The following is a 15,000-nucleotide window of genomic DNA, read 5'->3' on the forward strand; positions in this document are numbered from 1 at the left end:
GCAGCCCCCGGCGCCCCAGCCCAAGCCCCAGTCCTACGTGCTGCCACCCCCAGAGGGCCTCCAGGGCACCCCAGGGCCCTGCGCCACCCTGCAGCCCAGCCAGGTGAGCCCCAAGCAGGCCAGGATCGCCGCCACACAGGCCCCCCCTCCACCCAGCACCAGGGTCCCACAGCCTGAGTCTGCTGAGGACATGAGCGCCTTATCCATCAAGGAGAGGTGAGCGCTGGGCCAGAGTGTGTGTGTGTGTGTGTGTGTGTGTGTGTGTGTGTGTGTGTGTGTGTGTGTGTGTGTGTGTGTGTGTGTGTGTGTGTGTGTGTGTAAGTAGGACGCTGCTGCCGCTTTGCTGAGCTAAAGGAGCTATTCTTAAACTCGGGGGTTGAAATCTCGGCCATCAGATGGGGACAGACACAGGCAGAGGAGGGACAGTGTGTGTGTGTGTGTGTGTGTGTGTGTGGGTGGGTGGGCGTTAGGGGTGCAAGTAACAGCTATTTTTATTGTTGAGTAATGAGTCTTGTTTGTTTTAATCTTTTAGTTGTTTGGTCTATAAGATTTTTGAAAATGTTGAGATACTATTGATCATTATTTCCCAAAGCCTAAGATGACATCCTCAAAAACCTTGTATTGTCCCCACGCCAAAGATATTCTCAAATATCTTGTTTTGTCCACACAGAAAAGATATTCTCAAATATCTTGTTTTGTCCCCACGCCAAAGATATTCATAAATATCTTGTTTTGTCCCCACGCCAACGATATTTATAACTGAGTAGATGTGATTTCCTCCATTGTGGTGCATTCTGGTGTAACAGGTGGCCTACTGGAGAAGGGCGATACCTATTTTCATTCACATTACGTCTTGTCTGCACAAGCGAACCTGGCTGAGCTGAGTATTCTTTGCAGAGTGACAGAAATTGTGCTGCGTTTGGGTTAAACCACAGTATAGCCTTGGCCTACTGACTATTCATTGGGTTAAACCACGGCATAGCCTTGGCCTACTGACTATTCATTGGGTTAAACCACAGTATACTGTAGCCTCGGCCTACTGACTATTCATTGCTATTGACTGAATTAGGCCTATCCCACTTTACCCCCTAATAGATGGATGTCACGTCTTTCATGGCCAGTTAAAGCTACGCATAAGCCAATATGCTTAGCCTTATTAGCCCTTATTTACAATCAAGATACAAAATAGGGTAAACTAGCCATAGCTACAGTACAGGATAGGGTAAACTAACCATAGCTACAGGATAGGGTAAACTAGCCATACATAGGGTACACTAGCCATAAATAGGGTAAACTAGCCATAGCTACAGGATAGGGTAAACTAGCCATAGCTACTCAGGATAGGGTAAACTAGCCATACATAGGGTACACTAGCCATAAATAGGGTAAACTAGCCATAGCTACAGGATAGAGTAACCTAGCCATAGCTACAGGATAGGGTAACCTAGCCATAGCTACAGGATAGAGTAACCTAGCCATAGCTACAGGATAGGGTAACTAAGCTAACTGTGCTCTGCGTTTGTTCTCTGCGCTTGTTGGTGCAATCATTTTGCCGGGTGATTGCGGTGAAAACATGGCATGGATCATTACTGATTTGGGTATTTTCCTAATAAAGTAAGTGCAATGGATTCAGTATGGAAGCGCACATGAAAGACACAGTGAATAGATTGATACAGTGATGTCGACATGGTAAAAGTGTGTGTGTGTGTGTGGGGTGTGTATGGTGTGTGTGTATATGGTGTGTGTGAGGGAGAGAATGGTGTGTATTTGTGTGTGTGTGTGTGTGTTTGTGTGTGGGGGAGTGTTTTCTTTCAAATTATTGCTGTCTGATTAATTGATTCTAGTACATAAGAGTGACATTGTGGTGTGTGTGTCCATGTGTGTGTGGAGGGGGGGGGGGGTTGATAATGTTGGTTATACATTATTACTGTGAAGAGAAGGTCATAGGTCCTGTGTGTGTGTGTTTGTGTGTCTCTGCCAGGTTGGCTCTCCTGAAGAAGAGTGGTGAGGAGGATTGGAAGAACAGAATCAATAAGAAACAGGAAGTTGCTCAGGAAGTGGTATCTGCTAGCGACGGCAATGCCCAAATATGGCAGGAGCAAGGCTCCAGGAAGAAGGTGAGAACTCATTGCCTGGCGCTAACTGTTGATAGCACAGATTGCCACTTCGGGCTCTACCTCATGGCCTGTGTGTGTTCTAATTCTAAATTGAGTGATTTCTAATATTTTAACCACTGGCCTCTGCCTACTACTGCTGCTACTTGAGAGAGGGTGTGTGTGTGTGTGTGTGTGAGAGAAATCTTCTCTGTCTCTCTCTCTCTCTCTCTCATCTCTTCCCCATTTTCCAAAGTGGAGCGGAGCAGAATAGTCTGCTGCATATGGGGCAGGGCCTGCAGTCATAATTTGTTACTGTCTCATCACACACACACACACACACACACACACACTGTCCTTGACTTTGGAGGGTAGAGTATAATCTAGTGCTTTGATCTCATACACCCCAAACCCCAATCCCTTCCGTAATCCCATCATACAGGACAGGATGGGCTCAACTGACTAGACCTGTGTGTGTGTGTGTGTGTGTGTGTGTGTGTGTGTGTGTGTGTGTGTGTGTGTGTGTGTGTTAGGGAGTTCATGGGTGAATATGAGTGATTCCAAAAGTGAACTTTACTGGCAAGGTGTTGTGTCTGCCAATGAGAGGCTAACACCTGTGCGTGTGAAGGAAGAGTAATCCAATCAAATCATTACGCTGAATTGAGTTGTGTGATGTGAAGATGTGTTTGTGTGTGTGTGTGTGTGGCGTTGTGATTGAGAGGTGGGTTCATATCTCTGATCCTTATTCTAGCAACGCTAACAAGCCACTGTCCCTTCAGCTAACAGCTCTAGCTGAAGTTGGCTCTAGGGATGGTTAGAGCTGTACACTGTAGGGATGGTGATGGGCTGTAGTTAGAGCTGTACACTGTAGGGATGGTTAGAGCTGTACGCTGTAGGGATGGGTAGAGCTGTAGTTAGAGCTGTACGCTGTAGGGATGGGTAGAGCTGTAGTTAGAGCTGTACGCTGTAGGGATGGGTAGAGCTGTACGCTGTAGGGATGGTTAGAGCTGTACGCTGTAGGGATGATTATTGATGAGATTTTTTTTTGTGACTAACATGTAACAGGTTTAAAAAGCTTCAAAATCACACACACACACATACACACGCACACACAAACACACACACACACACACAGTGTGATTTCTGATCACCCCCTTTCTGGTCTTTCAGGAAGAGAGGGCTGTTGTGAGGGAGGAGTTGACTTCCTCTGAGAAGTTCTGGGTAAGCTTCTCCTCATCTCCCCTCCTCTCTCTCCTTTCCTCTCCTCTCCTCTCCTTTCCTCTCCTCTCTTCTCTCCTCTCTTCTCTCTCACCTCTCTCCTCTCCCTTCTCTCCTCTCTCTCTCCTCTCCTCTGTCTCTCCCCTCTCTCTCTCCTCTCCTCTGTCTCTCCTCTCTTCTCTCTCTTCTCTCTCCTCTCCTCTCTTCTCTCTCTCCTCTCCACCCAAACTCAGCATATTTCAGTGGATCACTGGAGATCGCCATACTCTGTGTCCTGCTCGCTCCTGATTGGCTCATCTCTGGGGCTTACTGTAGTGTGTTAAAGTCACAGACAGGGCTCTTACATTTCAATGTCTGGGGGCCTTCTCTTTTTCTGTCTCTGTGTGTTAGTGTTCTGTCTGGCTATTATCTGGGATGTGTGTGTGTCTGTCTGTGTGTGTGTGTGTGTGTTTGTCTGGATAGAGGGTGATCCATATTCCCAGACTGCATTTGTATATGAATATGTGTCTTACCATGTCTCACTCGCTACAGAGTGTGTGTGTGCGCGTGCATGCAAGCATGTACTTCTGGTTGATTGATTTGATTTTTTGACCTGGGATGGCAGTTGTTTGCGTGTGTTGGAATGTGTGTGTTGATTGGTTGACTTAAGCTATGAGTTGATTGGTGGACTTAAGCTATGAGTCAATTGGTTGTGTTAAGCTATCAGTTGATTGGTGGACTAAAGCTATGAGTTGATTGGTTGTGTTAAGCTATGAGTTGATTGGTTGTGTTTGACAGTGAATTGATGGATTTAGGCTTTTAAGGAAAACTACAGCCAATTTTCACATAGATGTTTCTCGAGGTCACCGAGTACTGTCGATACGAGAGAAAAAAAACTACCTAGCTCACTACCTGCTATCCAGCTCAAGTTGCTGCAGCCAACAGCTAGAGCGGCCAGGCAGCTACAGTACTACACTCTGGGGGCGTGAACATGGGGCAGCTACAGTACTACACTCTGGGGGCATGAACATGGGGCAGCTACAGTACTACACTCAGGGGGCATCTTTAATATCCTTTAAGATGATTGTCTGATTTGGACTCATTGAGTTGATTGACTATGTTGGATTGTGATTGTGTTTGGCTGTGAGTTGATGGATTGACTTGGATTCTCAGATGATTGGTTGTGTTGGGCTGTGAATTGGGAGATTTAGACTGAGTTGATTGGTTATGTTGAGCTACAAGTTGATTGGCTGTGTTAGGTTGAGTTGGTTGTGTTGGACTGTGATTGGCTGAGATGGACTAAACTGATTGGTTGTGTTGCACTTTGAGTTGATTGGCTATACTGGAGTTTTTCAGGTTCTCGTTTTCTGTTTCTTTATCATGTGAATCCTCCAGCCTCCCCAGTCCTATAGCCCTGCAGCCCGCACCCCTCCCTCTTTCCTCATATCCTTCTCTCCCCCTCTCCCTCTCTCCCTCTCCCGCTCTTTCTCCCCCCCCTCTCTCTCCCACATAACTCAGCTCCAACCCGCCTGTTTGTTTGCCCTTTCATCAGACCTTTGCTCTGCTAACCAAAGATTCTAGAACCTCTTTAACATATTCCATCATCTGTTGCTCTCTAAACCAAAGATTCTAGAACCTCTCTAACATATTCCATCATCTGTTGCTCTTCGCCTCATCCTTTATCCTTGTCCACTTTCTTTCCTGTGTGTATGTTGTGTTGGGTTGTGTTGTGTTGTGTTGTGTTGGTTGCGTATGTGTGTGTGTGGGCAACTTTGTGTGTGTTTGGGCGGGCCTGTGTGTGTAGGAGCCAGTCTTTGCTGCCATGTACTCTCCTCCTCCTGTTGAGCAGCAGGTAAGAGAGTGTGTGTGTGTGTGTGTGTGTGTGTGTGTGTGTGTGTGTGTGTCTTTGCAGTGGCAGTGTTTAGTAGTTGTAGCATGTCCTAATCTGCATGCTGATTTCTTTGAATATCTTGATGACTTAGTGATTTAGGTGAGCCGCGGTGGAAATTTAAGACGGGGTCCAAATGTGATTGTTGTTTTTGTCCTGATGAACTTGCCCCATCGTGGTAGTCCTTGTTATCATGTTTGCACTGGTGCAAAAATTGACAATTATTATGACAATTACGCAGCGTAACAGCAAGAGCAGGAGGCTAACAATTCTTGTGTTATCAAGTTTACATCAGTGTAATAACGTATGATGTCTTGTGTTATCAGGTTTACGTCAGTGTAATAACGTATGGTGTATTGTGTTATCAGGTTTACGTCAGTGTAATAAAGTATGGTGTCTTGTGTTATCAGGTTTACGTCAGTGTAATAACGTATAATGTCTTGTGTTATCAGGTTTACGTCAGTGTAATAACGTATGGTGTCTTGTGTTATCAGGTTTACGTCAGTGTAATAACGTATGGTGTCTTGTGCAGTGATTGCAGTGATTCAGCAGCGTATCCACTAGAGCAGGGGGCTAACAGAACTCGCTAACAGAACTCAGCTAGTGCAGGGGGCTAACAGAACTCAGCTAGTGCAGGGTGCTAACAGAACTCAGCTAGTGCAGAGTAGAACAGAACTCGCTAACAGAACTCAGCTAGTGCAGGGGGCTAACAGAACTCAGCTAGCGCAGGGGGCTAACAGAACTCGCTAACAGAACTCCGCTAGTGCAGAGGGCTAACAGAACTCAGCTAGTGCAGGGGGCTAACAGAACTCAGCTAGTGCAGGGTAGAACAGAACTCGCTAACAGAACTCAGCTAGTGCAGGGGGCTAACAGAACTCAGCTAGTGCAGGGGGCTAACAGAACTCAGCTAGCGCAGGGGGCTAACAGAACTCGCTAACAGAACTCAGCTAGTGCTGGGGGCTAACAGAACTCAGCTAGTGCAGGGGGCTAACAGAACTCAGCTGGTGCAGTGGGCTAACAGAACTCGCTAACAGAACTCAGCTAGTGCAGGGGGCTAACAGAACTTGCTAACAGAACTCAGCTAGTGCAGGGGGCTAACAGAACTCGCTAACAGAACTCAGCTAGCGCAGGGGGCTAACAGAACTCAGCTAGCGCAGGGGGCTAACAGAACTCACTAACAGAACTCAGCTAGGGCAGGGTAGAACAGAACTCACTAACAGAACTCAGCTAGTGCAGGGTAGAACAGAACTCACTAACAGAACTCAGCTAGTGCAGGGGGCTAACAGAACTCAGCTAGTGCAGGGGGCTAACAGAACTCAGCTAGTGCAGGGGGCTAACAGAACTCAGCTAGTGCAGGGGGTAACAGAACTCAGGGTAGAAGATGCTCACAAAGTTCCTCACATCAAACAGATAGCGGCAAAATCATAGGGCAAAATTTGTGATTAACGGTTCCGGGTATTCTTTTCAAACATTGCAGGCCCAACTGCAGTCAGACCTGCGTACCTTTCCAAAATAGGTCGATTTGATTGGCTAATCAGTCAGATATAGCCATCAATCAACCTGAATTCAAATGTATGATTTCAATTTATGGTTGCTTGTGTACTGAAAACGCAGTGAAGGGCTGATGCAGGCCTTAACAAGGGAAGACATGCGATTGGATCAAAATGTATCACACCCCCTCACTATTTGTTCACACAATCTGTCAATCAAATCACATATCTGACAGCGGTAGGATATGGTAGTAGTTGCGAATGATTGGGGAAGGAGAAGCAGAAGCAAATTATAAATGGTAAAGTGCAGTGTTATTAAAGACACTGTTATTTTCCATCCGTTTGAAAATAGTTAGGCCTTCAGAGACGTCTTGAAGGACCTGACGGTCTGCCACTGCTCAGATCAGGTCATGTGTTATTCTGATCGTATATCTGTACTCAGGTCATGTTAATACTCACATTATGTGAGTTAATACTCAGGTCATGTTAATACTCACATTATGTGAGTTAATAATCAGGTCATGTTAATACTCACATTATGTGAGTTAATACTCAGGTCATGTTAATACTCACATTATGTGAGTTAATAATCAGGTCATGTTAATACTCACATTATGTGAGTTAATACTCAGGTCATGTTAATACTTACATTATGTGAGTTAATACTCAGGTCATGTTAATACTCAGGTCATGTGCGTTAATACTCAGGTCACTTTAATACTCACTCATTGGTCTCATAAAGTTTATAGTGAGGTGAAACTCATATATAGTGTACCTTTAATACTCAGGTCATGTGTTCGTGGGTGAGCAAAGTTCTACCAATACTCTGCCTATACCCAGGGAGGCAGCCATCATTGGAACCCTGCCTTGACCCATGACCTTGCATGACCTTTGCGCCCTGTGTGTTCTAGTCCAATCAGCCTGCAGGAGATGAGATGGGGGAGGGGAAGATATCCATCGAGGAAAGGAAGCAGATGATCTGTACACGGGAGGAGGCGTGGCAAAGCACAGGCAGGGGCGTGGCCAATGACTCCAGCCAATACACAGTAGCTGCACGTATGGTGAAGAAAGGTATGGGAAAGACACAGACACACACACACACACACACACACACACACACACAGACACAAAAACACAAACACACACACGTATGGTGAAGAAAAGTATGCAACACACACACATACACATGTAGACACTCACACACGCATGCAGACACTCACACATACACATACACATACACACTAACACACAAAGAAACGCTCAAAGTATGATCCATACAATGACTGTCAAAATTACGATTAATCGCATGGTATTGTTAATCAACCCTAACCCTTTTCACCAATAAAAATGTCTATTTACTCTCATTAACCTTTGTGTGTGTGTGTGTGTGTGTGTCTGTGTGTATGTGCGCGTGTGTGTTATGCGTTTGTGTGTGTGTGTGTGTGTGTGTGTTATGTGTGTGTGTTATGTGTGTGTGTTATGTGTTTGTGTGTGTGTGTGTGTGTGTGTTATGTGTGTGTGTTATGTGTGTGTGTGTGTGTTATGTGTGTGTGTGTGTTATGTGTGTGTGTTATGTGTGTGTGTGTGTTATGTGTGTGTGTGTTAAGTGTGTGTGCGTTATGTGTGTGTGTTATGTGTGTGTGTTATGTGTGTGTGTGTGTTATGTGTGTGTTATGTGTGTGTGCGCGCATGCAGGTCTGGCTGCATCGTCCTCCATCATCAGCCCCATCCTGTCTCCTGTCTCGACCAAATTCAAAGGCAGCAGCCCCACTGTCGGCAAACCCCAGGAAGGTAAACACACACACACACACACACACACACCACCTCATCTTGTCTCTGGTCTCAGCCAAACTCCTGGGTTAAGAGATGCATACACATGCATGTGTTGTTCTGTGTAGAACTGGAGGCTCAGCCTGACATGGAGTCTGATAAGAAGTTGGACAAGTTGGAGGCTTTCATTGGACGCATCAACAGCAAAGGTGACACACACACACACACGTCACGCATATTCTAAAGAGAATATGGTATATAATATGATGTTAGCGTGGTGCTAACTCTAAAAGGTAATGTGACGTTAGTGTGGTGCTAACGTTAAAAGGTAATGTGATGTTAGCGTTGTGCTAACTGATATAAAGGTAATGTGATGTTAGCGTGGTGCTAACTGATATAAAGGTAATGTGTCGTTAGTGTGGTGCTAACGTTAAAAGGTAATGTGATGTTAGCGTGGTGATAACTGATATAAAGGTAATGTGTCATTAGTGTGGTGCTAACGTTAAAAGGTAATGTGATGTTAACGTGGTCCTAACGTTAAAAGTTAATGTAATGTTAGCGTGGTGCTAACTGATATAAAGTTAATGTAATGTTAGCGTGGTGCTAACTGATATAAAGGTAATGTGATGTTAGCGTGGTGCTAACTGATATAAAGGTAATGTGATGTTAGCGTGGTGCTAACTGATATAAAGGTAATGTGACGTTAGCATGGTGTTAACTGATATAAAGGTAATGTGATGTTAGCGTGGTGCTAACTGATGTAAAGGTACCTGATATCTCAGGTAACTAATATAATGCTGATGCGTTTTTAGTGTCAGAGCTCCAGGAGACGACCCTGACTGTCACAGAGCGAGCTGTAAAGGAAGTGATGCGTCTGGATGATGAGGTCTTCTCCAAGTTCTACCGCCACGTGACTGAGCTGCCGCGCTCACCAGGACGCATTCACATCGATGATGATTTTGATGCCATCTTTGGCAAGCAGACGCCAAAGTATGTTATGTTTGGCCACCACACACACACACACACACACACACACACACACACACACACACACACACACACACACACACAGACACAGATATTCCAACTAGCAATTCCTATTTCTTAGACTGGTGATTTCTTTTCGCCCTGCAGCTCAGGCTGGACAACTGTGCAGCTTTCTCTGCTGCTTCCGTTACAATTATGGCTTATCCACCTGGTGCGCTATTGGCAGGTTTAACACGATAACGATAGAGAAGCGACGGCCAGGGATGGATTACTGCACGGGCCTACCGGGCCCAGTCCCAGGGGCCCATGGGGTCAGGGGGGCCTGAAGCCCCAGCTTTTGCATGGAATCATTGCCTCAATATCAACAAATCAGGATGTAGGCTAGTATTGGCCATCCCTAAAATGCACCAGAATACAGGAAATCACATCAAACAAATTAAAAAAATTCTGGGGGAGGACCCCCAACCCCCCCCCTCCCACATATGCGACAATTAGTGGGGGCCCTTAATACATCTGGGCCCAGGGGCCTGAAAGTATATAATACTTAATCCGCCCATGGCGACGACAAAGTCTCTCACAACCGTCAATCCAATTCCTTTTAACCTCTTGACGATGCTCAATGTCTTTTTTAGGTTAGTAAACAAATCGATCGAGTAGGTGTAAATACCACTCACTTTCATGTTTTTTTGCACAACCTGCAAAAATCGCTCGATGCCATTGCTGCGTCTGCAGACCGCTGATAAATGCTATGGAACGTCACCTATTTCCTCCCTTTTACGTGTATGTGTCACTTAATATTTATTTCTATACAAACCAAGACGGCGGATCTCTAAAGAAACGCAAGCCCCCACCCAATAAGTGTATCTAAATGAGCTATGTACCAAAAATAACATTTTATCATGACTCCAAGAGCTGTAAACAGTGTTGTAAGGCTGCATATACAAATCCGCTTGGAGCTCCAGTGGAATTTTGATTCCGCAACGAGATGGAGTTCTCTTTCGCAGAGTGAGTGGGTGGAAATAAGGAACCCACCAGCCCAGTACCAAACTCCGAGCACAGTAAACAAAATCGGATTTTTAAGGCAGTAAATACTCCCGTTAAGAACCAAACCAGATTTTGTTCAAATCTACACACCCATGGCTACTGAAAAATGTAAGGTCCATTCAAATGTTATCTTGAAGTATTAAAAAGTGTTTTAGAATTTTTGAACGAAAGGGGCGGAAATTGGTGCTTTTACGATACCAACACGTTTGTTGACAAGTTTCCTGCCTGGAGTTTTCGCGTCGCTCTGCAAACGTCACCCGGTTCGTTGGTCAGATTGGTGAATGACTATCCAATTGCGTACAGAGTCATTTGAACTATGCCCGTTGATCACGCCTCTTGTGCAGTAGAAAATACATAGCGGACTCCCCAGACCAATGTTCAATCTTAAAAGATTGAGCTTGGTCTGGTGATAGCGAGACTACCTATTTCTGGCATTTATCTTTCAACTTTTTCCTCCCTCTCCCGCACTCTTTCTTTGTCTAAATCTTTTCTTGTCTTCCTTTGACAATCTTTCTCTCACTCCATCTCTCTTCATCTGTCCTTCTCTCCTGTCCCCCTGATCTTTCTCTCACTCCATCTCTCTTCATCTGTCCTTCTCTTCTGTCCCCCTGATCTTTCTCTCTAACTCCATCTGTCCTTCTCTTCTGTCCCCCTGATCTTTCTCTCACTCCATCTCTCTTCATCTGTCCTTCTCTCCTGTCCCCCTGATCTTTCTCTCACTCCATCTCTCTTCATCTGTCCTTCTCTCCTGTCCCCCTGATCTTTCTCTAACTCCATCTCTCTTCATCTGTCCTTCTCTCCTGTCCCCCTGATCGTTCTCTCTAACTCCGCCCCCCCCAGGCTGACCTCAGCGATGGTGCAGCACAAGCGTGCGGTGCGTCCGTCCCGGAATGTCCAGTCGTCCCGGAACCCTCTGCGGATGCTGGCGGCCCGCCAGGACATTCGCCACGAATACACCGAGCAGCGGCTCAACATCGCACAGCTGGAGAGCAGGAGGATGAAGCAGAAAAGTGCGTGTGTGTGTGTGTGTGTGTGACCCCTCGTGTTTCCTGCTGTGTGTGTGTGTGTGCAGCTCTGTGGATAATAGAGGGGGAATGTGTGCGTGTGTGTGTGCAGCTCCATGGACTAATTGATGGGGTGTGTGTGCATCTCTGTGGACTAATAGAGGGGGAATATAAGTGCGTGTGTGTGTGTGTTGAAGGTCTCCCTCTCCTCCCCCAGCGGTCAGCATGAGTAAAGGCTTCTACATACTCTACGCACCCGACCGGTAGCGCGACACCGTGACGTCAAAATGACGTAGATCTTGCTGGCGCGTCAGGATTTTAGCCAGGTAGCGCGAGCAAGCGCACCACTCATTTTTTTTTTCAGACGAGCGCGACATAGCGGAAACAGGAAGATGGACTAGTTCGAGGGCAAGCGAGAGTTGCAGTGTTTTGTTACAGTCGTGAATTTTTAATAGTTTGCTGGATAAGTTAACAAAGTTACCAGCGAGAGTTGCAACACATGGAATTAAGAGGAAAGAATAGAAACGATTTATTTTCAAACAAAGGATATCTATTAAGGCCTGAACAAAATCTCTTTCCACATCAGGAAATTACACAAACTCAGCCAGCTGCTAGCTAGCTAGCCAGCTAACTAAACTGTTTAAATTATTAAAATTTCCCTCGGGATGACTAAAGTATCTACAGGTATCTATATATCCATCTATCTATCTACCTGTGCGCACACCTTGGAAACTAGATGATAATGATGGTGGTAGTTGTGAATAGTTGCAACCAAAGTCTGAAGTACCATCACAGAGGCTAGCTAATAGCAGAGCCCGTTTACATTCTCTGCTACTAGTGTTTCTTAATGCAGCGTCTTCTGCTGTGTAACGTAGTTAGCGTTAGTCTTTTCACAACAGCGACACCTCTGTTCAGGAGAATATTGCAACTAGTGTCGCGCGAGTATAAATGGTTACGGCGCTTCTGTGACGTCACATTGTCGCGCTACCGGTCGGGTGCGTCGAGTATGTGGAACGTTTAAGAGCTGCAGCCTGTCGGATGCGCGCGTGCTTGCGTGTGCGTGTGTGTGTTAAAGGTCTCCCTTTCCTCCCCAGCGGTCAGCATGACTAAGAGCTGCAGCCTGTCGGACGCGGCGCTGGCTGGACTGGCCAGTAAGGAGAACTTCAGCAGCGTCAGTCTCCGTAGCGCCTCAGTCTCCGAGCAGCTCACCAACAACAGCGCTGCCCCCTACAGGAAGACCATGCTACTGCACGTCAAAGGTGTGTGTGTGTGTGTCCCTACAGGAAGACCATGCTACTGCACGTCAAAGGTGTGTGTGTGTGTGTGTGTGTGTGTCCGTGTGTGTGTCCGTGTCCCTGTCCCTACAGGAAGACCATGCTACTGCACGTCAAAGGTGTGTGTGTGTGTGTGTGTGTGTGTGTGTGTCCCTACAGGAAGACCATGCTACTGCACGTCAAAGGTGTGTGTGTGTGTATGTGTGTGTCTACAGGAAGACCATGCTCATTTAGGTGTGTGTGTGTGTGTCTACAGGAAGACCATGCTCATTCAGGTGTGTGTGTGTGTGTGTGTGTGTCTACAGGAAGACCATGCTCATTCAGGTGTGTGTGTGTGTGTGTGCAGGGGCGGAGCTTGAGGGGGTGCGGGGGGTGCGGCACGCCCCTGGCCCGGGACCCACAGAGGCCCCTCCCCCACCTCCGGGTAAGGTGTGACGGGCCTCTCCCCCACCTCCGGGTAAGGTGTGACGGGCCCCTCCCCCACCTCCGGGTAAGGTGGGACGGGCCTCTCCCCCACCTCCGGGTAAGGTGTGACGGGCCCCTCCCCCACCTCCGGGTAAGGTGTGACGGGCCCCTCCCCCACCTCCGGGTAAGGTGTGACGGGCCCCTCCCCCACCTCCGGGTAAGGTGGGACGGGCCCCTCCCCCACCTCCGGGTAAGGTGGGACGGGCCTCTCCCACGGTACAAGGCCGGAGGAGCTAAGATCATGCAAACGGTTTCTTTTCAATCATTTTCATCAGAGTGGGACGTATCAGGCTTATAGGCCCCAGTCAGGACGAGCTATGACTCACGGTTGCTGAAAAGTTTTGAAATTTACTTTGATGATTTAGTAGGTGTAATATATTGAATAAAATGTTCTGCTGTATGACTGGCTTTATTTTAACTCTCATATTGAACTTTACGACTTACAAAACGATTACGATTTACAAAATTGGATCAACGATATTGTCTCCTACAGGCGTCAATGAGAGAACACTTACACTTACATGATTTTGGTTTCGATTTTCTAATTGGAGTAAGTCTTTGTGACAACACGTCATGATACATTTGATAATGTTTGATCGTTGTTTTGGTATGAAGCATCTTTTACGTAGCCTAATGAATGCGCTCTAAGTGAAAGCAGCCTAACCTAGGCCTATATGCGCTCTGTGTCTGAGCTGTCTGTGCACGTCCGCAATTGATTACGTTCCTCAAATGGAGAACACATCAATCCCATGGTATTTTTTGCCCTAAAATGCATGAAACATGCAAGTTCAAAATCCCGCCGGTAGCCACGTTACATCTCCGTTTCATATTTGCCTAGGCTACTAGCCTACAATCAATGAATTGAACAAACTCAACTGACAACAGGTATAACTACTGATTCGGTCATTGAGACTACAGAATACAGACTACAGAATACAGTACAACAAACTTTCTGTCTTTCTGAAGTTTATTTTTGTATTCCGGGGTACAGTAGCCTAATTGCCTATGTCTTGACAATAGTTTTTCTTACCGGCTTGCTGTTTAAACTGACTGCGCCGCTCTGAACTTTCCTGCCAGGTTTATGACGTAAACCGCTACATCTCGGCTCTGGCATTGCCTAAACTCATCGTGTGGGAAATCAGATTATCTGTCAATATGGGCTTTGAAAGTAAGGGATATTTGCTCAGTAATAGTAGGCTACATTTTGTAACATTTATAGAGAAACTGAGGGGAAGTTAAATTAGAAATTAGAATCGTTGGAAATTGAAAACACATACAAAAAAAGATTCGGGGCTTTTGAAAAGAGATTCGGGGCTTGAGCCCCCGGAGCCACCCCCTCGCTCCGCCAATGCAACCACCCAGCAGTAACTTCTGCATTCAGTGAGATTTGCACCGCCCTAATTTTATTTTTGACTCTTCCCGTCACCGTTGCAACCTCTGAGCGCTCATTCTCCAAGTTAAAGATCATTAAAAAGCACTTGAGGAGCACAGTGGGACAGGAGAGACTGAGTGGACCTGCCATGTTGTCCATAGAGAATGAGAGAGCAAAGAAAATGGACATAGGCCTACACAGAGCATCGTGGACGAGTTCGCGGAGCGCAAGGCTCGTCGTATATGCCCTTCAAATAGTGCTGCGTATTATTGTTGTTTTATTATTAGGGGTCATGTAGCCTAATGTTTTTGTTGTTGTTGTCTTGGTTACACTTCATGTACGTTCGATGGACTTCAAAATGACATAGTTGCTCTCCGTGGCGCTGACGCTTGTAAGAGCCGCTGTTGCGGGCATGT

General features: G+C 46.3%; 1 protein-coding gene across 1 annotated transcript in view; it reads left to right on the top strand.

Annotated features, from left to right (window-relative positions):
- Positions 1-15,000, top strand: part of LOC143139493 (uncharacterized) — a gene marked incomplete at its 5' end in the record, with an annotated part of 60,540 nt that overhangs the window by 29,622 nt on the left and 15,918 nt on the right. Inside the window, 9 exons of the mRNA XM_076300080.1 lie at positions 1-216; positions 1,982-2,117; positions 3,264-3,314; positions 7,580-7,739; positions 8,364-8,459; positions 8,567-8,647; positions 9,251-9,428; positions 11,310-11,479; positions 12,568-12,732. The exon at positions 1-216 is cut by the window's left edge and continues 829 nt beyond it. Coding sequence (XP_076156195.1) covers positions 1-216; positions 1,982-2,117; positions 3,264-3,314; positions 7,580-7,739; positions 8,364-8,459; positions 8,567-8,647; positions 9,251-9,428; positions 11,310-11,479; positions 12,568-12,732 — 1,253 coding nt within the window. The remainder of the gene's footprint in view (positions 217-1,981; positions 2,118-3,263; positions 3,315-7,579; positions 7,740-8,363; positions 8,460-8,566; positions 8,648-9,250; positions 9,429-11,309; positions 11,480-12,567; positions 12,733-15,000) is intronic.

This window comes from Alosa pseudoharengus, unplaced genomic scaffold, assembly GCF_046254945.1.
Source record: "Alosa pseudoharengus isolate Yale_2024_CS ecotype anadromous, Long Island Sound unplaced genomic scaffold, YU_APseudo_1.1 YU_APseudo_1.1_scf_22, whole genome shotgun sequence".
Lineage (NCBI taxonomy): Eukaryota > Metazoa > Chordata > Actinopteri > Clupeiformes > Clupeidae > Alosa > Alosa pseudoharengus.